The sequence below is a fragment of the Ambystoma mexicanum genome, chromosome 1p (assembly GCF_040938575.1).
Source record: "Ambystoma mexicanum isolate Mex_15411 chromosome 1p, UKY_AmexF1_1, whole genome shotgun sequence".
NCBI classification, from domain to species: Eukaryota; Metazoa; Chordata; class Amphibia; order Caudata; family Ambystomatidae; genus Ambystoma; species Ambystoma mexicanum.
In genome coordinates this window covers 1,194,118,029-1,194,144,475 of record NC_090921.1, presented here as the reverse complement: position 1 = coordinate 1,194,144,475, position 26,447 = coordinate 1,194,118,029, and the positions used below count along the sequence as shown (strand labels likewise).

Below are 26,447 nucleotides of genomic sequence, written 5' to 3'. Positions count from 1 at the left end.
TGATAAGAACTCACTAACATAGAAATGCATCAGTAATGGGCAGCCATCTTTTCCAAAATGGAAGCCACAACATGCTTCTAAGTAAACAAAATACCTCAGTGATTCACAAGAACTCAAAATTATGAAATAACAAAATACAGATCCATGCAGAGCTCAGACAGTAGCTAGCAAACCAAGCCAAGGTTACCATGAATAAGGGAGGATAGGGACGTTGCAGTGAAAGCACAAGATGACAATTACCAATTACCAAAACACAAGCCATATATTCTCAGATTAATTGGCAAGTACAGCTAATCTTGTAGCCAGGTGCAGGACCACTATAAGCCAAAAGACTCCATGAAGAATAACTGAAGAGTTTCTCAGTGGTAAAAAAAAAAAAACATAACACTCACAGGAATATTAACTAAAATCCCAATAAATGCAGGGTGAAATAATCCCAAACATTGTCACATCACACATGACAGGGTATTGAAGAGCACTGTGTATTCATAAGAAACAAACACAGATAAGACACCAGCCTTACTCCTTACACTTATCCACAGACATGAGAAGTCACATAAGGCCAAACACAAAAGGATCGCACTTGCTCGTAGCCTAGAAAGGAGGGATGGTATCTTCTTTAATTGATAGGAAAGCAGTCTTTGGACCTCCTTCCACCTAGTCTTGTCTGTCTCATGTTGTGACGGCCTCCAGACTTTCTCGCAATTACCGGGGCATTACAGCCCCGGTGATCCGGTAATTCTGGAGCCGCCATTCCGTTACTCCCCATACCCATGGAGTCCCAGAGGACTCCATGGGAATGGTGACCGTGAAAACATTGGCACCCTAATTAATAGTGCCAGTGTTTCCATTTCCGTTAGCAGGCAGGTGGCGTTACTCCCGCCAGGTCAGACCTTGCCGGAGTAAGGCCACCCACCTGCTGAACTCCTACTCTGCCGGTCCAGAGACAACGGTGGCGGCGGGTTTACCGCCACCGTTGTTTCCGGACTGGCAGGTGCATAATGAGGCTATGGGCCTCATTACGACCCTGGCGGTAAGGGGTTTACGCCAGCGTTAGCTGCGCCGACCCCTTACCGCCAATTACGAGGTCCCCTAGCGCCATGGTGCTTTTAACACCTGCTTTTAGCAGGTGTTAAAATCCATGGCGCTAAGGGACCATGGAGTTAATTACGCCACCGTAATTTACGGTGGCGTAATTAACGCCTTCCCCACTCCCATTATGCCCTATGGGGCAAAAATGGGAATGGGGAAGGGTAAATGGGGATTGGGGACTTACCGCCCCGCCAAGGTCGGAATGGGGCGGTAAGTCCGCCAACCACCATGGCGTAAACGTAGTTTACGCCATGGTGGTAAAGTCACGGCCCAGGCGGTAACTTACCGCCTGGGTCGTAATGAGGCCCTATATGTCTTTTTACTGTTATCAATTTAGAGGGGGTCTCAATAGGAGCAATCAGACAAGCATTACCCAATCAGAAACACAACACCTATAGAATGTATATGTAGTCACCACTATTTACCTATCCTGTACCCCATAGGTTTTGGTAACTAAGATTACTGTATTATATCGGTTATGACAAATAGTGAGTATATAAACTGTTGTTGTTGATAAGCATTTTGAGAGTGTCAAGACGTTTTATGCTTGTTTGCTGTCCCTGCTTTATTTGGATGATAATACATTTGGGTTTTGCCCAGCAGTTTGTCTATTTCCGTTATTGAGTCTAGTTTGATCTCGCTCAGAACCTTTGTGTAATGCTGGAATTTCCAGGCCGTTTTAACATCAACATATCTCTAGCAAGTCTTCCAAAGTTAAGAAGAAGAAGCAATTTTGCATAATGAACTTTGATGACCTGCAGGCCAGCCACATGGCACACAGTGAAGCTTATCAAATGCCATCTGTTGGGACAGCACATATAGTGGATAGATGCTGGTTGGCCAATGGGTGGTAAAGTCCATTCCTTCTCACTGTAGTGTCCTGGGTGGGGGCCTAGAAATCGGATCAATAAAAGAGGATGAGGAAGGGAAACACAGGAGCTTGGTAACTTGGCAGGTGTGTGCAGGTGGGAAGGCACACAAGCACTGTGCCGCATCAGGAAAGGACATTCATGGGGAGTGAAGTCTTTTGGTATCATGTGTATTGCTCTTTATATACATGTTGTAATCTCTTCCAATCATTAGATTTAACAATGGACCTTTTTTTTTCAAATCTCACCAAGCAATACAAAATGAACACATCATGCATAGCTATAATCCACCCCTGAAGTAAACAGCTGTATTCCACCACTGGATTCATTTGAGGTGTGTCATCTTTGCATAGACAGTTCAACAAAGTAATTACAATCTTTTTTACTAATGAAAAGTCATGGAACTTTTTTTGCTAATGAAAATTCTTAGAAATCATTTCACTGTTTAGTCAAGAGAATGCATTCAGTGGCTGCAAATAAGAGCAATGCCTGTTTACAGACAATCCACATGTGTGTTGCTCGCATAGAAAAGGAAAGCACATCTTTTGTGCCAAGAGGATACATCTCGTTGACTTCTTGGGGGCAGAAGGAGATTTTATTCCCCGGGTGTAAATGAGTGCAGCATCTTGGTATCAGAAGAAGAGTACACGAGTGACCACCATGCATGACATAAACATGCATGCCATTACTCTGGTAAGGCGGACGGCATCACAGAAGGGGTTGGAAGCAGAAGCAGGCAGGAGATGACATCCAGTTTCTGTAACCATACCAGATTAAACCAAATTATACACTAATATAAACTGCCTCAAGCAGTCTAAATACAGTTTACAACTGACCATTAGGAAAAATAAGCAAGCATTACCAAGACCAATATTGCTTTACATTTAAACCTGTTGTTAGTATTGAACATTTATGGGCATATATTTCATTTGGCCCCATAGAAAATGGGTAATCCTCAAAGAACATATAGGCTGAAGGGCCAGTCGTCATGACTATTATTTTGAGAGCTGTAAGCCTCTGCTGGCTGATTAAATACATCTCACATTTTACATGCAGCATGGCATTGTCATATATGATAAAACACATCTTCAGGCCCCAGTTGCCTTGGGTCCCAAACAGTGTACAACAGAATGATGTAACCTCTCACAAATAATTTCCTACGGGGACAAAAAGGAGGAACACACCACTTCGATATAGAATACAAACATAAATGATATATGAGACCATGTGTAGGAGCTCATGCACTGCTTGATAGCTCTTGTTTTCAGCAGTAGAAACACTTTAGAGCAACACTAAAACAGTTCACTCTTACTTAATAATAACCAGCCCTGAGATGGATTGAGGCCAAATTCCCCATAGTCATCAGTTTCAACAAATACACTTTTCAAGTAGTTTTATTATGTGATTGGATGATGCAAGTTGGTGAAAATCAGAGTTAAAAAAAGAACATAAAAAAGCAGGTAGGTAACTTTCTCAATTACACTACACTAGAGTAGGCCAAGGAGAGGATCCTTGACTAGACCCTCACAGAGTCAGGAAAGAGAGAGCTAGGGACAGGACCTTATGCCATGTAAGCCTATGGAGGATGGGGGGCAGGTGTTTTTACTTACCCCTCTTAGTCCAATGTTACCATCAATCACTGATGAGGTTGCAGATACCAATGGGGACACGCTCTTCTGTGATTTGTCCAGTGGAGGGAGGGTTAGGGGTTATGGATGCACAGGTCCCTTTTTAACGCAGGATTTAATTCTGGTCGCAGTAGCTGAATCTCAGTTCCAGGCACTGTTCATCTGGACACCCTTGCAAGGTAATGAAAAAGACATCTGCAAAGGAGGTGACCCCAGAAAACCTCCTGGGAGAGAAGAAGATGGGTTTGCAATAGGGGTCACCACGATCGGGCTGTGACAAGAGACCTTCAATGGACAAACAAAGGAACAGGCCCAGCACATTTTCCATAGAGACAAGAAGTCTGAAAATGCTGGTACAGGCATCGTGTAGCACAAGTTGATAATCCTCTAAATTCCAAGGATGCATTCAGAAATGCAACAGCTGCAGTGAGGTAGTCCATAAGAGAGCTGGTCAGTACACATGGTGGTCTAGGGAAATATCAAAAGGCACCCAAGGCATGAATCTTGAAGCAAGGCTCAAGACTGGTTGTTCCCTCTGGTCCCAGGATCAAAGTACTGATGAGGGTCTTGGGATCAGGCAGAGGACCAGGACTTCATTGCAACTACATTGGAGTTGATGCTGGTCAGAAACAATGGTTGCCCACTGGTCGTTAGCAGCTGCACTTCTTCAAAGGGGTTTTGGCTCCAACGATGTTCTGTCAAATGGCTGCAGGAGTCCTCCTTCTATGAATAATATGGACTGGAAGCTTGCCCGGATCCACCGACTTTAAGGATTAGCAACATTCAAACTGGTAGTGGCTATCCAATCATGGCCCGCCCACAGACTTGTAGTGTGGCTGTCCAGAAAGGGTGATGGTACGGTGCCACCGGCACCCTTAATTCCAGACCACCACACTCATAGTGATACCCTTCTCCCAATACTGTAATCTTAGGGACTGACCAGTTTCCCCATATGAATGACCATAAAGACAAGGGAAGTAAAGCCAAATGCCTTACTTATCTTCAAATGTCAATCAAACACAAACAAAACTGACACAAATTGCATCTGCTATGACTGTCCAATCCTCTAGAGGTTTGCCTCATACCTTTACAAAAGAGACCAGTTCATCCAGATGGGCCCAAACAGAGTCCAGCCCCACCCAATCACCTCTAAGATTCCACAAATCTCCATCAAATCCACTGCCATCTTCAGCCTCTACATGCAACCTCTGCAGAATATCCTCTCGCCAACACAGACATCAAGATACACCAATATGCAGGTGACACACTGCTTTACCTAAAGATGAAATGCATCCATGACACCCATTGCCTCAAGCTCTGTCTGTTCCTCAACAAAGCCTGAATGTCAACTGTCCACCTGAAGCTCAGTCCCACAAGACCGAAGGCATTCTCCTAGGAAACCCCACCAGGCATGCCCGAGTCAAGAATTTGCTGATTAACTTGCAGTTCAAAGGATTCATGCCTCAACTCCAACCCAGTGTCAAATCTCTTGGCTTTAACAGCAACTGTGAACTTTCATTTACAACACACATCCCTGCTCTGAGTTTCAGAATAATTGTCCAAACCCTGGTAATTTCCCTGCTGAATTGTGCCAATGCCTCCCTGGCAGGAATCCCTGATTCCACCTTGGCTCCTCTGAAAACCATTCAGCATGGTGCAGCACTCCACATCACATGACGAATAACATTTGGCCACATCTCCTCCACCCTCAAGGGGCTGCACTGCCTACCCTGTCAAGTATGCATCATGTTTAAGATTGCCTCTATCACCTACAAAGCAGTCACAACCAAAACACATTGCTATGTGGTATAGAAGCCAATCATCTTAGGAGCCAAGGGCATCACTAGAAAACACACCATCAACAAGCTCAAAACAAAGCATGTTAAATGGGAAAACCAGTAAACAGGCATTGTTTCTGCTTTGGAATCTGTCTCTTGAATAAGCTACCAGGACAAATAAGACTGATCCCCTCTATCCTATACTTCCCTAAGGAACTCAAGGATCTCAGCAATCACTGATCACTCCACTCAACCCTATTGTCCACCTTTGGTGTTCCTCCTCCCCGGCTCCCATTAAACAACCCAGTTCCCCTGCAGCCCATACACCCAACTTGTAACCCTGTGGTGCATCACCTTTGCTTAGTTCTCCATTGCTTCTCAGCTAGGTTTGTGCTTTACAAATTGTATACAGTTCCTACCAGCTGCTCTACTCAGTGCTTGCCTGAAAGTTTAATGTTTAATAATATTTCCACCCTGACCAGTACAAGACTCTTCATTGATAGTGAGAAAGAGGAACCAAGAGAGAAGCAAAAAGGAACATATGGAGGAGAAAAGGAGAACCGTTAGATGAAACGATATATAGGGTGGGAGTAGAGACATTTCTGACTGAAAGGCTGTTCCTACGGTACAGTGACTGACAGACTGTGTGGAATTAGGAAGGACGCAGGGACTGTGAATAGGATGAGGGACTACAAAGGGAGACTAGGATGAGTTTGAAGGTTGAGGAATAGGAAGTAGGACAAAGAAGCAAAAAAGTGACTAGGAAACGTGTATGAGGGACAAGGAAGATGAGGGACTAGGAATAGAAGTAACAAGAGGGGCTAGGATGAGGAAGATAGACTAGGACGAGGAACAAGGTTGAGGAAGTGGGACTAGGAAGAGGGTCTAGAATTTGGTAAACAGACAAGGTAGAGGAGGGGCAAGGAGGAGGAACTAGAATGAGGAAGAGGAAGGAGTAGATTGAGAAAGAGGAGAATGGACTAGTAGTAGAAAGTGGAGCTACAAAATGGAATAGGAAGCCGGCCTAGGACAGGCTACTGCATTCAGGGATGGGGACAATGGAAAAGGCTGAGTAGATGGAACCGGAAGTAGGTATATGAATTAGGGTGCAAAAGAGGGACTAGGATCTAGAAGAGGGGCTGTGAAGAGTAATAAGAAGAGGACCACAAAAGGGTGAGGAAGATGGGCTAGAAAGAAAAAGAAGAAAGAGGGTCTAAGGCAAGTGATAAAGAATAGGGAGTAGGATGAGAAAGGTAGACAAGGAAGAGGGACTTGGATTAGCAAGATGTATTATGAGGAGGGGAGAAAGAGGGACAAGGAGTAGACATGAGCATGACAAAGGGAGACTAGGACATGGACATGGATGAGCAAGGGGATTAGAATGAAGGAGAGGACTAGGATGAGCGACTCAGATGAGCAAGAGTGACTAGTATGAGGGACTAGGATGAGGAGTAGGACAAGGAAGTGAGACTTGGTTTAGGACTAGAGTTAGAAAGGGGAACCAGGAAGAGGAAGATGAAGGGGTAGGAACAGGAAGTGGGACTATGATGAGGAAGAGAAAGAGGAAGACAACATTACATGATATACAGGACTCAGCAGTTTTCTTGTTTTGTTACTCATGCCTGCAGTGAGACATGCTGGCAAAAATAAAACAGTGTGAGTTGCAGGACAGAAAAAATAACACATCTCTGTTTCTCAGCACACTTTCTCTTCCCTCCTCCCTCCAGCACTGTGGTGAACACAATGTGCCACTAATGCGCAAAACCAACAATATTCCAACACAAATATGTTCCAGGTCAACCAATAAGGCATAACATGACATCCTCTTGTCATTCCAATTTAACAACTTGAACTAAGCAAAGCAATACGAGTTAGGAGATTCTTCACACTGACCCTCTCCTTTCAAGTATCCCTCAAACATCTTCTAGACATTTTCTATGCCAATCAGTCTCTCATATGGATGACTGATAATTAAATAACGGTTATAACTATATCACAATTTGTTTACACTCGGATTTATTTATTTTTTAAGCAGTCTGCAATGCTTAGCCCAGCCATGTGGCTCTTTGTGCCATAGTTCTGCCGTAGTTCTATGTGTATTGTTCCTAAAGTTCAACAGTTCATTGTTTCTTAACTTTCCACACCGTCAGCATCCTAGCTGACATTAGTGGCACTCACTTTTGAAGTCATGCAGGTGACACAAAACAGTGTTTTGTAGTAATGTGGGTAACAGGAAATGGTGCATGCCTCTTCAATGGCGCCTGCAATGAGATTGTCCATTACAATGTGGCAATTCTCTCATGATAATTACAGCAACTTAGTTTCCTGCAGAGGATGCTGAATGTATGCAATCTCAACAGCATGAAGTTTACATGCTTTATCCGTTCAAGTACGGGTACGGCAGTTCAAGCTGACACGTAGGGCACTTATGTTGAGGTCACTGCTGCTTCGGCTGTAGATCGGGACACCAATAATGTTGCTGCGCGATCTGAATGCTCCAACTCAAAGTAGCTGGAACCGTTACACAGGAATCATGATTTTCTGATAGTCAGCTTTATGTGGCTTGCTCCGGAGTTGGAAACAAAGTCAATTTGTTCACACTAGCTCCTACAGGAAAGACTAGCAATGTTGTCTTCAAAGAAGCATTGGTTTAGTTGATTGACTGAACTTCAAACTCAGACTGAAGTAGGAAATTAACATGCAAAGCACAGGCACAACTGCTAGTCAGGAATACATTATAGGTGCATGCTCTGGAAAGCTAGCAAGTAGCCATAGTGAGATATTTGTTTGGGTTTCTTTGAAGCAACATGCTATAATGAAATATAATTGACTCCCTTCCTGGAGCTCCCTTGTTTAATGTCTACTTCGAGCATGAGCACCTGAGTCATAAGACCCTACTAGTGTACACAGCAGAATAGCACCACATTAGACCTCACATTGTTGTCTTCCCGTCTCCATTGTTTCTTCTCAGGTTCTCTCTCTCTCGCTCTCTCTCTTTCTCTCTTTCTCTCTCTCTCTCTCTCTCTCTCTCTCTCTCTCTCTCTCTCTCTCTCTCTCTCTCTCTCTCTCAAAGAATACTTGTTGATATCACTGACACTTACGTTCGTCCCTGGAACCCTTACAACATGATGCCGTCATGTGCACAGTACCTAGTATCCATCCTTGCCCTTGCTCATTTGGTAATTTGTTGCCCTTTATACAAAAATTTATGGGGGCTCTACGATTTTATGAGGGGGTCTGGTTGCAGGTAGTGGGGTCTGACCTTTGTATTACTATTATCGCTAGTGTCACTAAGAGACACAACTAGTGCATTTAAATGGGTTTGGTTTTTACATTTGGCATGGAATAGAAGAGTTACGCTTGAAGGACGTATCCTATGATAGTGTGTACTAACAATGCATTTAGTGTTTCCTTTCAAGAATGTGTTGACGTTTTATTTATGCTTCCTTTGGTTACTGATTAATTAGTTCAATAAAAGGCATACAAATGATTCTATCCAAATTAAATTAGACTTATCCAAATATGCTGGCCCCATTGAATAAATATTGGTTAAACCTAATTTGAGAATGTCTAATTGAACTGTCTGTCATATTGGTAATCTAAGATAAGCACACTTATTTTTTACAGTTAACTGTGAAGAGACTGGAGGCTGAGTCTCTGCAACCAGGAGTTTGCAGCTATTGAGTTGTTTCCAATAATACAGTGTATTACATTGTATATACGTAAGTGCGGCAGTATTCCAGTTAGTCCTAAACTTATAACACTATAAATCATTGTTATACTTGAGAAAATGATCTTTTGCTTTTAATATTTCCAAGTTTAATTTTAACCTCCAAGATTGGGGACATCCCCATAGCCAGCAACATTGTTTCCCCAATGGGTCCCTTAGCTGCAGGAAAAACATAGAATGGATGCTTACTTTGAAGGCTTAATTACTCAACTCAGCCTCCTGTTCCTGCCATTAAGGGCTTAACACCACAGAAAATCTATCCCGAAGGCTTTCCTCCAATTTCGATTTTCTGCGAAAATGGCATGCAAACAATGATGGAACGTGAGCATGTTGTGTGGCCACGTGTCACAGAAGGCAAAGAAACAAAGGGACGTTCTTCTTCTCATTAGCGCTTTCGGGGCACTTCCGTCAGGTTGACGATGTGCGCCCCCGCTTGGTTAAACAAATGGATTACATTTACTTGTATGAATATCATTCTTGTGTTTACTTCAGCAAACATATAATGCCCTTGGCGTCGAACACACTTCAAGATTACTGGGGAATGTCGACAAATAAATGACTTTTGAATATAAAATACGACTATTATTAATATAAATGTCGGCATCAGGTTCAAGCCAAGCCCATACATCAGCACCCTCACTCTGTCATACAATATCTGAATCCTAACCAGGCAATTATTAGGGTTACACCCATTCTGATCTTCCACAGTCTCTGTGATCAGTCTTCTGCAGCATTTTTGACTTTTGAAATTACCTTAAAGTACATTATCACAGTGCAATACCAAAATATGACAGAATAACAAAAACATTATAGCTACAGCCAGACCTCGGTTTCCTAGCTAAACCTGTCATAGCGTGCCGGAATTCACTAAGGCGCTGTTGGAAATGGCACACTCCTTGTGCCGCCATGTTTCCAACGAAACGAACATTTATCGGTCTAGTTTATCTCAAGAGGGTGCCCACGCTTCATATTTACATCCCGAATCCGCAGTCCACCAGAGTGTTGCATCCCTCCTGCTTCGCTTCCCCGGGTAAGATGCTCGTTTCCTCTGTCTTTTCTTATGCTCCCTTATTTTCCTGTTGTTTCCACTCACTTATCTGCTTCTTGACTCTGCTACCGGAGTCTTCTTGTCTCTGACGGATACTGTTTTTGTTCCTCACCTGTGTCTTCTGTTGTTAATCAGTTCTGCCTGTAAGAAACCACTTTTCTCTACGCTGGGGTTTTTATGCCTCTCGGCTTTTCCCCTAAGGGCTTTTCTTCCGGTTGTCCCTTTTTCTAGCCTGTTTCATTAAGCAGAAACTGTGGCGAAAGGTAGGGACCATACGTTACTCTTGAAGGATTGCATTTCCACAAGACAGAACAAGACTTGGAGACAGCGACAAAAGGACTCACTTAACAGGCGAGATCAAGAAAGAGGTGAGGACATAGACCTTAGTGTTGAAGGTGCGAACACCCACCTATCAGTGACCTTGTTAGGCCCAAGCATGATCTACAGCCAGCAAAGACCACGTTCTCCACCCTAACAGAGCATATACATCATGGTGCATTCTGGGTATGGTCGCACAGCACTGTTTTTGTAAGCCTGGACATGTTTGTTTTTGCGTCATCCCCATTGCAGCCTTGTTTTGTTATTATCATCCATTGGTTTATCAAAACCTTGCATTCACAAACATTTATAGACAGCAACTAAACATACAATTTATTCGTCAGCTAAATAATCAAACAATACCAAAAATAAAACATCAATTAAAAATGGTTGGACATGCTAAAAAGATTATCACATCTCTTTAGGCAAAGATCAGACGTAGCTATGATGTCACCATATATTGTACATTATATGCCTCCCTATGTATATATTACTGTTGTTTGCCTTTATCCAATTAGGAGGGCAAATTCACCAATCATAGCGACTTAATTTAGGCTAAAAGTAATTTGTTTCTACATAGTGAGGATGCTCAAGATGGCTGACAAATATCGGCCTCCCATACAATTCAACTAATAATCCTCGTCTGTAGTTGGAATTAAATCCCTCATATGATTCAACTAATTATTGGCACATTCCATCCAGCAGGATATCTTGCGTTATATGTTTCAAAATGTGGGTAATTCATGACACAAACTACAATGACACTGCTCATGGGGAGCCCAGCAGATCAGAATTATGTATGGTGTTACACACTTTTACTCAGGCAGTAATATTCTCATCCACCAGCCATGGGTAGCTCCGCTAGGACAACGTGTGTAGTTCTTCGCAGATTCTAGGCTTTCCTTCTTGGTCTATGGCCTCTGCCATGATCTAGGATAAGGCCTAAAGTAGGTTTTTGGCAACATGCTCTCCTTTGATCCTTTTCTCGTCGAGTGTCTGAGAAAAACCCTCAGTACACGTGCAGCTTCCGGCCTTGGACTGATGCAGGCATCTGCCAGTGTGATACATCGTGCCCTCAGCAGGCTTGTAACTCTCTGTCCTTTTGGCTTATTTTCAACTGCTTCCTCCTAAAAGTTGGTAGCCGGGGGCTACGTTACTCTTCATATAAAACTGTAGGCTAATTTAATCTAATCAACTAGAAAGCCCCTGATTGGTGTTCCACTAATGTCATTCTATACTGGCCCAGTAGTTTGATAAATCCTATTTCTAGGCGTGTTTTTATCAAATATTCTGGTTTTCCATGTTGTCATTCCTAGCCAGTAGGTATCTGCCGCCTTCCCTTACTAATTAGTTTCATTTTAGATTTCCCCAGCGCAAGCTGATGGTTGAAAAACTAAGGACACCATCTTGAAATCAGGTGGAAGTGTGTTTGCAGCTCTGCAGTGCAGCATTCGGCTCTGGTAGCAGCTCAAACATGACATGCCCTGCTGTTTCTGCTTGGAGAGGTTTATATAACTGTTTGCATGAGCTGAGGTTAATATAGGAGGGAGGTGTGCCCGGCAAATGCACAGTGGCCATGCCAGTAGTCAGTACCTGTTTCTCTATCACGGTGTTCCAATGGGGCAGTATGTGTGCACAACGATGGAGGAGTATTTCCTGGGTGGTCACCATAGGTCAATGAAATCTGATTAGGTTCGGGGAGGCCAAGCCAGAGTGATCAGTGAAAAGCCTACTTTTACAGTTGGAATTGACTTGCATTAATGCTGTGTGGCAACCAAAGGCAATCCCCTTCTATCCTCCTCTCTTGCCCCTTGTTACCAGGGCCATCTTAAGCACTTTGGGGCCCTGGGCACGGACATCTCTGGGGCCCCCTCCACCAAACCAAAGGAATTAAGTGATCAAGAATAGTTGGCCCAGCCCCCCGACCCACCCCTCTGCAATCACAAGCCATAGGTTCATATGCTGCCTCACAGCATTAAATATTTGGATGTTTACTCCCTCTAAGTCCCCTTACCCTCTTCATCATTACTCTAATCAGAATAATAAACAAGTACAATTTGAAGGCCAACATTAGCTGTCTATGGAGAGGTTACATCTATTCTAGCATAGATTCAGGAGACTTTTTATCAATAGAATCCAACAAGGTGTGCAGCCTGCAGTATTAATGCAGGAATGCATGTAACCCAGAATAGAGGGAGAAATCACATTTGCTGCCACCCAGAACGCAAACGTGCTCAAGCATGGATAGAGGAGACCAATTGGAAGGAAAGAGAAAGCTACACATACCAAAGCATGGATAGTGGATGCAGATTAGAAGCTACCAGGAACGTGGTTGTATCCAGACAGACTGAGTTGATAAGTGGGACATGGTTTTCAAATAGTGTTGCCATTAGAGATCAAAAGAATAAAGTGCCTGTGGTGTGCAATATATCAATGCTGGCGATTATAGTGGAAGCAACACTATAGCCATTGAAACCAAATTAGATGCACAGCATTACACGCACTGGTTAAGGGGTGAATCTGGGATTTGTGCCAACTCTGCAATTTTCGCATTTGAACACTTTCATTACCAGTTCTTATCATGAACTAAAATAATCTAATTTTATAAAAACTGGCTTGGAAAGTACACCAATCACATTACCAAACACGACAATTTTTAAAAACAAAATATTATAGAAGGGTGTAACAGAACGATTCTAGCTTCATTCTCTCCATCATCAATAGAAGTATACAAGTACCAGCATACCAAAGTGTGATTTAATCTGGGTTGGTCTTTTGTATTTTAAAGCTTTACATACATAGTTCCAAAACAAGGGCTTGTGAAATTGCCTTTTATAAACGTGCAGAAAAACCTTTGACTTTCACAAAAATGCAAAAGTGTTCTTTTGCGTTCAACTAGCAGACTTTAAAATATGCTTGCCCGAGTCCTGCACCATCTGTTCCGCTCCCTTCTGTTTACCACCCCTTCCACTCAAATGGCCTACATAAGAAGAAAGAACAAGTAATGGGCTAAACGATGCCACCAGCATGTGAGGAGGCAAACTTCACAGAAGATGCAGGTACATTGCTGATAATAGCACTGTGGTGCTGCAAGACCAAGTACATACGCAGGCTGGTTTACAAACTTCAGACATAGGAAAGGCTCAACCAACCTTACAAGAATGTGCTATTCTAATCTTGCATAGGAACACATATCTCTGCAATTAGTGTTTAACACATTGAGCTAACTTCTGAAACATTGTGGCACTCAATTTACCAATATGCATTTAAAATGTGGCTATCGCACATGATCAACATAATTCCCACAGGAAGGAAAGAATGCTACAGGAGTTGTGCCGCAAGGAACGAACACACAAACTATATATACCACAGTGAACACAGAAAGCATTACATGATGCATTGATTGAGGCAAAATGTACTTGCCAAAACAGACAGGCAATAGGTTTAGAGCCTCAGCACCATGCCATAAAATACCCTGTGTGCTATTTAAGTCTGATGATCAAAGGAATCTTACTTATTTAGATCAGGCAGCCTTGTGGCCTGCCTCCAAGGTAGGGGCCCTGGGCAAGTGCCCCTTTTGCCCTCCCATAAAAACGTCTCTGCTTGTTACTGAATAATATTAATTTTGTATTTATATAGCACTACGAACCCTCAGGCATCTGAGCACTGCTTATTATTACCCATGGTGTGTGGTGCTCATTTATCGACCTTGGAAGGATGAAAGGCTGAGTTAGGCCCTGCCGGGATTCGAACCTGCATCGGCAGGCTCTGCACTGATGTCAAAGAGAGTGTTCTACTCGCTGTGCTATCTGACCGGCCTTCTGAATGCAGAATGTGTGATAAGCGCGCTGGGCATCTTGATGCCTGATGGGTTGGGAAGCGAAAAAAAAAGAAAGGACTCAAGGGCTGCCTGTAGACCACCTCTGGGAAGAAATCTATCTTGCTTGTCTGCATCCACGACCCCTGAGTCCCTAGCATTATTGCAATCTGACCATGCATGCGACCTATCTCCATAGTGGAATATGCTGCCTAAGCCTGGGGAAGTCATTTTGAAAAAGTCCAAATAGCAATGTTTATCTTCAATCATTTCAAATATTTATAAAAATTGTGAATGTTTTTGTTTGTGATTTCATTGGTGTCACATTGTTTCCATCTGACTGGAACTATTTTACTCAATGGGTGTCACCGGTGGAGGGTTTAGATTTCCTGTGAAGTTGACAAATATAAACGGTACCGTGTAATAAATTAGAGTCACTGCTTTTTATGATGGTTGCTCTTGCAGGTCAATGGAACAGTGTCCCACTTGCCTCTTTCGCTTTATTCGGGCAAGCTTCTAATCTATCGCAATGGCCCTGCTGCGGTAGTCCAGGCTGCCTTTGGCATCTCGGTATCCTTTGACTGGCATGAACATTTGGTGGTGAACATTTCTGGTGCCTACTCGGGTGCAGTATGTGGACTCTGTGGAGACTTTAATGGTGACCCTACAGATGACTATAGGGATCCCAGTGGATTGGTGATGGGAGACACTGTCAGTTTTGTGGAAAGTTGGCAGGATCCAGGCTACACATCCATTTGTGCAGTTACTAAACGTGTGCCTGGGTGTGGCATGGAAACAGTGTCTAGGTACTTCTCTGCAAGGTATTGTGGGATCATTACTGACTCTGGAGGTCCTTTTACAGAATGTAATGGAGTGCTGGATAGTGGCACCAAACTCACTGAATGTGTTTACAACATGTGTACTGCTGGTGACAGTCAGCAGGCCTTCTGTGGAATGATTGAAGGTTTTGCCCAGCAGTGCCAGAAGCGAGGGATTATCATTCAGCATTGGAGAAATCAAACACAGTGTGGTAAGTTTTTGTTCATCAGCTACTGTACTATCCACATGTTCATCATTCTATCCATCCATCCATCTACTCCTTCATCAGTCCGAAGTACTATTAGCCTTTCTATCATTCACTCAATCTCTGGCCTCCCACCATTTCTCCACACATCCATACGTCCATCCCTCACTCCTCCCTACAATCTGCAGATCCCTTTGTCATGGCGGCGTTAGTTCCAGCTACTAAACCATCCTTGAATGCATGATATGATATGATATGGTATTTATAACGCGCCTCTACACAAGTGTTTCAAGGCACGACGAGGCAAGGGGGGGATACAAAGGGAGGGCAGACAACGATCCTACTAGGCCAAGTGTAATTCAGATTGCGCAAGTGCATGGGAAGGGGGGAAAAGGAAAAGTGTGTGGGGGAAGGGAGCGGGAAAGTGCAGTAGATGGGAAAAGTGGAATAAATAAGAAAAAATAAATAAACGGCCGTCAAGTGGCAAGTAAGTGCAGACAAAGTGCTGGTAGGGGGACTCTAGGGATACAGAACAATGGTCCCCAGGTGCAGGGGTTGCCAGGGAGGCAGTGCAAGTGGGAAATTGATGGGGCCAGAGCCAGAGATCAGAAAGGGTGGCCAGGTAACCCGAGCAGTTTCAGTCAGGAAATCAGCAGGGGCGAGGGTGAGAGAAAGCAGAGGCAAAGAGGAAGATTTTGAGGTGCTTCCGGAACCGGAGATGGTTCTCCTCGAGTTTCAGGGAGGCAGGAAGGCTGTTCCAGAGAGAGGCCCGAGCCGACGAGAGTAATCTGCCATCAACTCGTTGCTTGGAGAAGCGACTGACAGTGAGGGAGTTGGGGCGGATGAGCAAAGAGCTCGAGGATGAAGATATTTAGGAAGTGAGAGTTAAAGGTATTGCGGCCCTAGTCCCCAGAAGGCCTTGTGTACAATGCAGAGGGTTTTGAACGTAATCCTCGCAGCCACTGGGAGCCAGTGCAGAGATTTCAGTCGTGGAGAGATGCGATCCCTTGGCTTGAGGCCAAGGACAAGTCTGGCAGTCCTGTTCTGGATACGTTGCAGAGGGTGGAAAGTAGAGGCAGGCAGATTTAGATATCCATCCCCACATATCTTCCTCACAAAATAATTGCCTGCATCAACGTATAATGTTACCAATACTTTCTTAAATCGAACCATGTTCATCTGTCCATCTTTCTCTGCATCCAGTTAGCCTTCTTTTCATGGCCATTATTTTTCACAAATCCATCTATCTATTCATCCTCCTCTTTATGCAATATTTTGCTGTATCTTTTCATCATTACATCATCTGTTGCCCCATCCACCACTCTTCCCATGATCTAACATGTTTCCATCATGTTCTTTCATCTCTGTGCCTGCAAAGTATTTAACACTAGAAACTCACTTTCTGTCAGCTATCTATCTATTCGCCATTCTGTACTTCAAAATGGTGTTTCATTCCTCATGCAGAAAATATTTTAGAGGAATGCACCATTCACAATGTGTCCTCTTTTTAAAGATCCACTTCTCTATTCCTTCGTCATTTCACACTCTGCCCCTTCTTCCATAGTGGCCCTTCTCTGGGCTTCCTCTTCATGATTTGTCTACTTCTCTATTCCCTCGTCATTTCACACTCTGCCCCTTCTTCCATAGTGGCCTGTCTCTGGGTCTCCTCTTCATCATTGGTCTACTTCTCTATTCCCTCGTCATTTCACTCTCCGCCGCTTCTTCCACAGTGGCCTGTTTCTGGGCCCCCTCTTCATGATTGGTCTACTTCTCTATTCCCTCGTCATTTCACTCTCTGCCCCTTCTTCCCTAGTGGCCTGTCTCTGGGCCTCCTCTTCATGATTGGTCTACTTCTCTATTCCCTCGTCATTTCACTCTCCACCGCTTCTTCCACAGTGGCCTGTCTCTGGGCCCCCTCTTCATGATTGGTCTACTTCTCTATTCCCTCGTCATTTCACTCCCCGCCCCTTCTTCCATAGTGGCCTGTCTCTGGGCCTCCTCTTCATGATTGGTCTACTTCTCTATTCCCTCGTCATTTCACTCCCCGCCCCTTCTTCCATAGTGGCCTGTCTCTGGGCCTCCTCTTCATGATTGGTCTACTTCTCTATTACCTCGTCATTTCACTCTTCGCTGCTTCTTCCACAGTGGCCTGTCTCTGGGCCCCCTCTTCATGATTGGTCTACTTCTCTATTCCCTCGTCATTTCACACTCTGCCCCTTCTTCCCTAGTGGCCTGTCTCTGTGTCTTCTATTCATAAGTGGTTACATTTGAACGCACTAGTAAAATCATGTTAACCAATGTATTCCAGAAATGAAATGCCGAAAAGAGAATACTCACTATGAACTCTGTGGAACTATCTGCCCGGTCTCGTGCAGCAATCGGAGAAAGCCCTCCAGCTGCCCATCCCCATGTGAAGAAGGATGCCAGTGCAACAGCGGGTTTGTGCTCAATGGTACCGACTGTATACCCGTGGAACAGTGTGGCTGCACATACAATGACAGCCACTATCGACCTGGGGACACCTGGAGAGGGGAAGACTGTCTGACCATCTGCATGTGCAATGAAACCACCAGCATTGCCCAGTGCTCTAGTGCCACTTGTGCCCATGAGGAAGACTGTGTACGCATTGGAGGGGTATATGAATGCCAGGTTCCACCAGAGGGGAACTGTAGGGCATCTGCAAGCACCCACTATAGTGCATTTGATGGGTGGGGTTCCAACTTTCAAAGCAACTGCACCTATATTCTGTCTGAACTGTGTGTCCCTTCGGATGTGTTGTCATTCTTTAGGGTTGAGGTCAAGGCTGTCAATTGGGCAAGAAATCAACACTCTGCCACTACCGAGGTCATTGTGTGGGTGAATGGTCACCAGATCAGCTTCACAAAAGAAAGAAAAGAGTCTGTCAAGGTAATGTAAACATAGTGAAATGGCTCATGAAATCTAAAAAGTCTCACTATTTCCCCAATATTTATTTTCCCTGCAAATAAGAAATAAACATGATGCCATATCATTGTCTTAGTATAAATGTCAAGTTGGGGGACCATGGACAGCAACATTGCCACTGTCAGGGGCTAAACCTAAACAGGACAATTATTCCACTTAGTTAGACCGCAAAGCTTAAAGCTCAGAGGTCATGCAATGCACCTGTCCTATGACCAAAGGCTGATGGGGAGGAAAAGCACTCTCCCTAAGAGTATAGATTTTGAATGGGATTTTTTCAGGTTCCCAAGAGTAGCTGGTAGTGTTATATTGAGAAGGAATCCAGCATCCAGTGCCTAGGGGACAGATGATAAATGGGAAGTGATGCGGTGTCTCAGACCAAGGGTGTGCAATTTAAAGGGCAAGTGATGCAGTGTCCAGTGCGTTATGTTGGAGCTAGAGCCTTAATTAATGCACCCCCCTCAGTCGAGAGGTAGCTTTGAATAGGGAATGATGTAGGATGCTTCACCTAAAAGGTGTGGGAGGAAGGGGATTGGATGTGCACCATGTCTGTTGATGTGATGTCTCTCAGCGGCAAGGCAGAGCTAGATAGACAGTGATGCATATGAAAGGCAGGCACATTTGACCCAGCAGATGAGCAAGGAGGATTGACATAAGATGGGATGTCACGCCTCTCGTGCAGGCGGGAATTACAAGTGCAAAATCCAATGAGTGGGAAATAGAAAGACAGTCGGAAAGGCCTTGGCTTCTGAGAGTTAATGCTGAAAAGGAAAGACCTGATTCGACAGGAGGATATCATTCCTACTGAATCTAGAAGGAGTTGCCATGCTAGAGAACATGGGTGCAAGGACAGGAGCCTTGACGTGCCATATACTGCTGTACATTGAGGATATTATGAGATTGCAAAAATATGTTCTGGTCTTTTGATCAGGAAACATGTGTTATCGTTAATCGTTAATATAGATCTTCATACATTTGCAAGGCCCTTGGTAAAGAACCTCCACAGATGAGCCTAGTTTATAATGTTTCTATCTTTCAACAGGTCAATGGGGTGTCTGTGACCCTCCCCGCCAGCATTGATGGAGGACGTCTTGCCATTTACGAGAGTGGACAGAATGTGGTCATGAAGGCCTTGTTTGGACTGACCGTCAACTACAACCCCTACTCCGTGCATGTGAGCCTTCACTCAAGGTACAGAGGAAACACCTGTGGGCTCTGCGGGAACTTCAATGGCGCTGCCGGAGATGATATGGCCATTCAGAATGGCTCACTGTCCAACCACACCTCCCACTTGGATACAGAGTGGAGGTTTGAGGATCGGCCGGTTTGCAGTAGCAGCTGTGGTGAATCATGTGCAGTGTGCGAGAATGAAGATAGGTTAAACTCTGACTCCACCTGTCGGATCATCACAGATCCCAGTGGACCCTTCACCTTCTGCCATCCTTTAATAGAGTCCCGCCCGTTCTTCTCCCAATGCATGAACGAGGACTGTCTCTCCGGAGATGACAATGGTGCCCTATGTCTGGCCATCCAGACCTATGCCACTGCTTGCCAGGCTGCCAACATTACCATCGGAAACTGGAGGAATGAAACATCTTGTGGTAAGTACCATTGAGCACTCTTACTGTTTCCTTCTATGCCTCCATGTTTTATTTAAACAATGTAGACTGACATGTTGGCCAATGCAGACGAATACAGAGATATAGGAAAGGTCATTGCAGTAGCTAAAGACAGGGAGCTTAAGTCTTGCAAGTCCACATGGGGAAAGACATATTCCAATAGATACATCTACTGCTAACATCACGCCAGCCACCTTAGAAATATTATCATTTAAAAATGTCACAGCACGCAATTATTATTATGTTCTGGTTATGATCAGCAATTCAAATGGTATTTCTGGAACATAAAACCCTCATAAGCAGGTCATCATGCATGTCCAGTCTGCAGCCAAGTGCAGTAACTCATCCTAAGACATTACCTACTGGTATGATCTTGCTCAAATTTGGTTGTGGCTATTTTAAATCCTCGGGCAGATTAAACAAAAATCTCTTTTGAAAGATCAGGCAAAAACATAGCTCAGCACAAGTTCTTCTTCCGCAGCGTTCTCTGTCCAAGAGTGATGACAGTTGTGTCCCAGGCAGCGCTCATTTGTTGTAGATAACATGTCTCATCCCGAGCAGCCCTTAAATTTGCACTGAATGCTTGATATTGAACAAAAACATGTTTTTAAATAAGAAGCATCAAATAGTACTGAAATGGGTGGTGGAGACAGTTTTCCATCACCTAATCAGTGGGAAAGTGTATTAAGAGAACAGCTGGGAATGTTAAGTCATTCACTTTTGCCCCTTAAGCTTTCCTGCTCTCAGCTAAAGAGCCACTATATGCTATCTCTAGCCCTGCACGTGGAAGCACTTCCCATAACTCAAAAGTTGCATCTGACGTCTAGCACTATATGTGACTCAAAAACTAGGGTACAGACAGGCATAGTTATGGAAATCAGACCTCACCCTCACTCCCACTAATCGAGCAACATCTGAATTAAAAACACGCGCTCTAGGACATGTGGAGGGGTTTGTATATATATGTAGATATGCTGGGTGCAAATTTATAGTCTCACTTTTAGGATATATCGTTCTCAAGGCAAAACTATATTAAACAGAAGCCATTTTCTAATTTAGAAGGGAACCTATATACGTACAGACACAGGACCAATTGTTTATGTAATGTTTAGATCGTGCGGTTGGTGGACAGTGATATTGACCTGGTGGTGAGGACAAGGGCTGAGAGAGACCGTTATCCATTGATTCTAAATTGCCAAGTTCCACTGATATTCCATAGTTAGCATCTCCACAGCACTGACAAAGTGTCAGTTGGTCTGTGGAACAAGCTGACCAAATATTGCACAAAGTCATCATTAATGCAAGAGACTAAATAGATCCCTGTCTTGTGATCGAGATTGATCATGCAACAACCATAAATACCTTAAACAGTCTAAACAAAGTTATTAAAGAAGCCTTGACATACGCAAAGAAAAACAATGTAGAACATGTTAAACATGTGTGGTTTCATAAGAGATGTGAACAAACCAAACACGAATTATTGTGTATTCTAAACAAATCATTCTTCAACACCATCTATGAGCTTTATTGCACTGATGACCCATAGAAATGAATTGGCAGAGCTAAACCTAAACAATTTCACATAGATGGGGAAACATGCGTAATTATTGTCCCGATAAAAATCACACAACATTTTTGAAAAATGGTTGCTTGCGCTTCATTTGATTACCTGATTGATGAGGCACTGACAGGTAACATAGACACTTTATCATGGTACAAACACTTTTCTAACATATACAATGTAACTGACATTCAGAGTGTAATTTGCTGTTCAATTTCCCAGTTTAATAAAATTAACAAGGAAATTAAAGACCCCAACCATGACTGATTTTCTATTGAACTTGGTGTCGTAAAAAGCCAGACAACCTGATGGGGGTGCAAGTTGATTTTTAGAAGGCAAAGGGGGAAGCTTGGGCACCGTTGTTGACAAATGTTCTTAGATCTGTTTTAATAAGTAGACAACTGCCAGTCACTTGGCAAGTCAGATCCATTGCTCCTATGACAAAAAGGGTCTGCTTTCGGGCCTTGGCTGATGCCACCCAATAGTCTTAGTCATTGTAGTTACTTTGTTAATGTATTTATTGTAAATTATTTGCATGGGCTCATGAACCTCACATATTAATGGATTGTCGATATGATTTTTGCCCCTCTATGGGAACTTTGGAACTATGTACTCTTGCTCTCTTTATTGACACATTTACTGAAATCAAAAGAGATAAACTATACTTAGCATTTATGGGCCTGGCTAGTGCTTTCGACAATGCGAATTGACCTATGTTGTGGCAGAGACTCATCACTTAATCGTTAACTACTGAGCCAAATCATAAAACTCTATACTGTTAATGAAATCTTGTGATTTACAGTAAAATGGCGAGCAGGCTAAATTGTTTCTAATTAAATTGTGTGTTAGACGGGGTTGTGTGATAATACCCCTCCTTTTTAATCATGATCTTAATGTGCTAGATTGTTATTTACATATAATAATGAAGGACATGCCAAGAGCTTTTGGTATATCAGCACCTTGCCTGAACTATGAAGATGATGTTGTCCTACTGGGCAGGAAACCTCTTTCTTTACAAAGGTTATTTCATGTTTTTACAGATTTGATGACTGCACATGACATGCTAACAAATATCAAAGTTGCATTCTATTATTTATCAATTGTTATCTAATGTTTCTTTCAGGAGCAAATGGAAGTTCCAATTTGAGCAGAATGCAATACAAATAAAAAAAGCTAATACCAGTAATTTTAGCTTTCTCTCTAATCTGCTATATGTGATTTACAGGAAGAAATTACAGAGATGTATTTTTTATTGAAACATTTACAACAAACAATGTATTTATTTTTATACCAATTTCTTTTTTAATTTGGGGGTCCCCCAAACCCTCGTTTCCATATGTTTTTAATTGCGTCCCAAACCCCTCCCCACCAGTTTTAATCCCTTACTCCACCCCATATATCTATAATTTAAAATTCATTATTTTTTGTTGTTCATTGTTTTGTTAATAAATACCTTAGTGTTTTTTGCAATATAATTGCTGGATACCAGTCTTTCTGGGTAGAGCAGTGTCAGCTACCCTAAAGGTTTATCGTGCACATCATGTTGGACTAACGAGATATGTATCTGTTGTTGGAGATATTACCTCTGTTGCAGTATTGGATTTGGAGGTGGAGGAAGATTTGCTTGTCTCTTCCACTTTTTCAATGTGTTATCTTAAATGTGCCCTCACCAAGGCATTCACAGACTTAACACTGTAGTATGGCAATATCATGTTACTCATTGCATGAGACAAATAAGGTCTCCCATGCACTCTCACAATGATGACATTATTTCTTGTCGGTATGTAATCTCATCAACCTGAAACAGTTATAGGTATACAACATCTTATACACATGCTACAACATACATGTTATTTTAAACTACACATATGGTCCAACATTTAATTTAGCATGGAAATCATAATATGAGAAATTTGTTAGATTTTCTGCATTCATTAGTTAGTGTGCCAACATAGATAATAAATGAAAAACCTTCTGCTTTCAAATCCCTGTGTCTCCCTACTTGCTCACCACCCCATCTGTGGTGAGATGGCTCGTTATATCTCTAAATCTCTGCGATAAAAGGAAAGCATTCCATTCAAATTTAGAACAGTCTATTCATTAACCTTTGGGTGCTGTAAGGGTTAATACAACACTGTCTTGTGTCAAATCTGACACCTTGCCAAATATCTGCATGAGGCACATTATGTATTTATCTATTTATTTTAATAATTCACCACAAACAATGATTCTTTTGCCTCACTGCAGCTTGTCCTCAGTTGGAAAGTCTATCCCTCAGACTTTCACCTCCAGTTACGCTGGCTGCCAGGCAGGGCTGGACTGGGAACCAAAAGTGGCCCTGGAATTCTTTTTCAAAGTGGCCCCATATTTCGCCGAAGGTGCGAGTACAGCGCGTGAGCCCAGCTCTTACACCTATATTACACTAAGCTCTGTTGCTCATGAGACAGTGAGCTCAGGGGCCCATATAAAGGTGAGCTCAGCAGCATACATAATGGTGAGTTTAGGGCATTGGCGTTGACAAGTAGATGATAGCACAGGATTACAGCTATCCATAAAACTGTAATCTCAACGGTCCATGTGACCGCAATCCCAAAAGCCTATGAGACTGTGAAATTGGGATCCCTCCCGACAGCAATTGAAGACAATCATAAGACTGCAAAATCTGCAGCCCCTGTGCCACTGAACCCAGCAGCACGTGTGACTGAAATGTCTGACAGTAATCCCAAAATCCCACCAGGCTGAAAAATTAGGAACCCATGCAAGTGATCCCTGTAACCAATAGGACTGAGATTTCATGCAGCTCACATGACAGCAAGCCCAGGAGCCTATAAGAATGCAAAAGTCGAGGCACATCACTGACAGGGACACGCAAAAGCCAGTAAGACTGTACTATGGAGCCCATGTGTTACTAATTATAGAAGCCAATCTGACTGCAAGCTCAGGAGCCCATGTGGCAGAAGGGTCACCAATTATGTGACGGACAGCTAAGTTATCTATCCCTATTATGGCGAGCTAGCTAAGATCCCATGTATGCAGCTAGCTCTGAGTTCCATGTAAGGTTCAGCTGCCTGGTCATTTGGAGGTCAAGTGGGCTGGTAGGACCAACAATGTATTTCCACTGATTGCAACACCTACACCATTCTAACTGGGTGCTAATATTATAGACATTTTCCCTCGGCTTCAGTTACTACTGCCACGTTAAGAAATGCTCACATCAGAATCACTTCAAATGTCCCCAGCATACAGTGCTGTGAGAGGTAGCAGTCAGAAGAGCTGCTTCATCAGCCTCAGGGCACCAGCTGGCCCCGCGCTCTGAGGTGTGACGCCTTTTAGAGAACCAGGTGTTCAATGTTTTAACAAGGTTTCACCTTATAACGCTCAACGAACACACTAGCCCTGCAGGACCCTATGGCAGGTTAAGAGGTGAGGTTATGAATTGATGAAAACACTGCATTCCCATTTGACCGTCCCTCATAACAGTGCCCTCTGAATACAAGCGAGCGGGGTGATATTTACTGGAGGGTAAGGTGCTGAAAAAGAGACGATAGACATAGACACAGAGGACATGAAGATACATAACTAGTCTGCTCACGTCCCTGCTACTGCATAACCAACACTGTTTGCAGCTCTGTCTTTGCTCTGACTTATCCATCACTTCCACTTGGCATACAGCTGTCTTTGCTCTCGCATCTCTGGCCCTCCTGTGTCATCCACTTCTTGGCCTTTCTGAATTATGCTACCCATTCTGCCAAAAATACTGCTAGTGGAAGCAGTCCATTGCACTTGCAAATCTTGATTGTGAAGAGCATCCTCAGGTTAACGATGAGATTGCCCTGCACCAAAAAGTGTTAATCAAGCCTCCCTCTGCCTTTGCTGTAGTGTAGGTTCTTGGCATGTGGCAGTACTAGAATGAGTGGTGGGCACTATCGGTGGAATTTGGGGGAAGGAGGGTGGACTGCTTGTGAGGGTGCGCCCGGAATTTAGGAATGCATTAGAGGGGCTTGATAAGGCTAGGCACTGTGGGATCTTGTTATATTAAAATGATGCTGAAAAGTCAAGTGCAGATTGTGCCATTGGATAGAAGGGTAACTCAATGGAGATTATGACATTTCAAAAGAGCTCTGTCGGATACATGTCAGCGTGACTCAGCCCATTCAGGAGAGGATTACCCTGGTTTATGCTTGCGCAGTAGCATTATAGGGTTTGGAACCTCAGCTATATACGCCTTGTAAAGAAAAGGAAAACAAAAGCAGAACTGCACTATCATCTCCCACATGGAATGGTCATGTTTGTGTACAGTCGTGAAGTAGACGTGCTGTTTATTAATTATCCATTCTGCAAAGGGCCTGCTAGTTCCTCAAAAAAAGGTGCCCCACGCAAAAGCAGCATTTTATTGTAGATACATTAGTAACAGCGGCACAACGTTACTCCATGGATGGGCGATGAGTAAATCGCTGCTATCTGAGACTTGTAACCTGCACACAAGTTTGAACACGAGGAATAGCATCTTTCAAGGTCTCAAATGGTTTACCTGCTCTTAAAGTGCTTAGAGGGGGAAGGAATCTGGCATTGGGCTACGGATGAAGACAAAGTATTACCCATCATAAACCAGTGAATAGGTTGTACCTGCATTCAGACCTGCTACCCGTCCTCTGACCCCGGAAAGCCCCTCCCATATCTTCTACACCAGATATTCGCCCCATACCAGGCCTAGGTATTCATTTTATCTCTCATAGCCCACAGTCTCGTTAGGATGAAGGTTCTCTGCTGACTTCTCTGCGTTGCTGCAGTTTTCAGACTGGCATCTGCGGTTCCCTTTTCTGCTCTAAGCAAGCTTGGTAGGTACTTCTACAATATCATGGAGCGCCCATGGCAGCCAGAATTGCTGCGTGCAAAATGTAGTGCATTGAGAATGCATTGCAGCCGGCTATCCGAACATGGTGCTTTCTACCTCTCTGGCTTACTTTCCCTGCCCTGGATGTGCCAACATGTGGAGTCGGAGCTAACGTGATCAAAACGGTTG

General features: G+C 43.5%; 1 protein-coding gene across 2 annotated transcripts in view; it reads left to right on the top strand.

Annotated features, from left to right (window-relative positions):
- Nucleotides 1-26,447, top strand: part of LOC138451498 (alpha-tectorin-like) — a 1,155,342-nt gene that overhangs the window by 843,191 nt on the left and 285,704 nt on the right. For both annotated transcript variants that reach the window (XM_069604914.1, XM_069604913.1), the window contains 3 exons: nt 14,746-15,310; nt 17,613-18,211; nt 19,287-19,845. In XM_069604914.1, the coding sequence (XP_069461015.1) occupies nt 14,746-15,310; nt 17,613-18,211; nt 19,287-19,845 (1,723 nt within the window). The remainder of the gene's footprint in view (nt 1-14,745; nt 15,311-17,612; nt 18,212-19,286; nt 19,846-26,447) is intronic.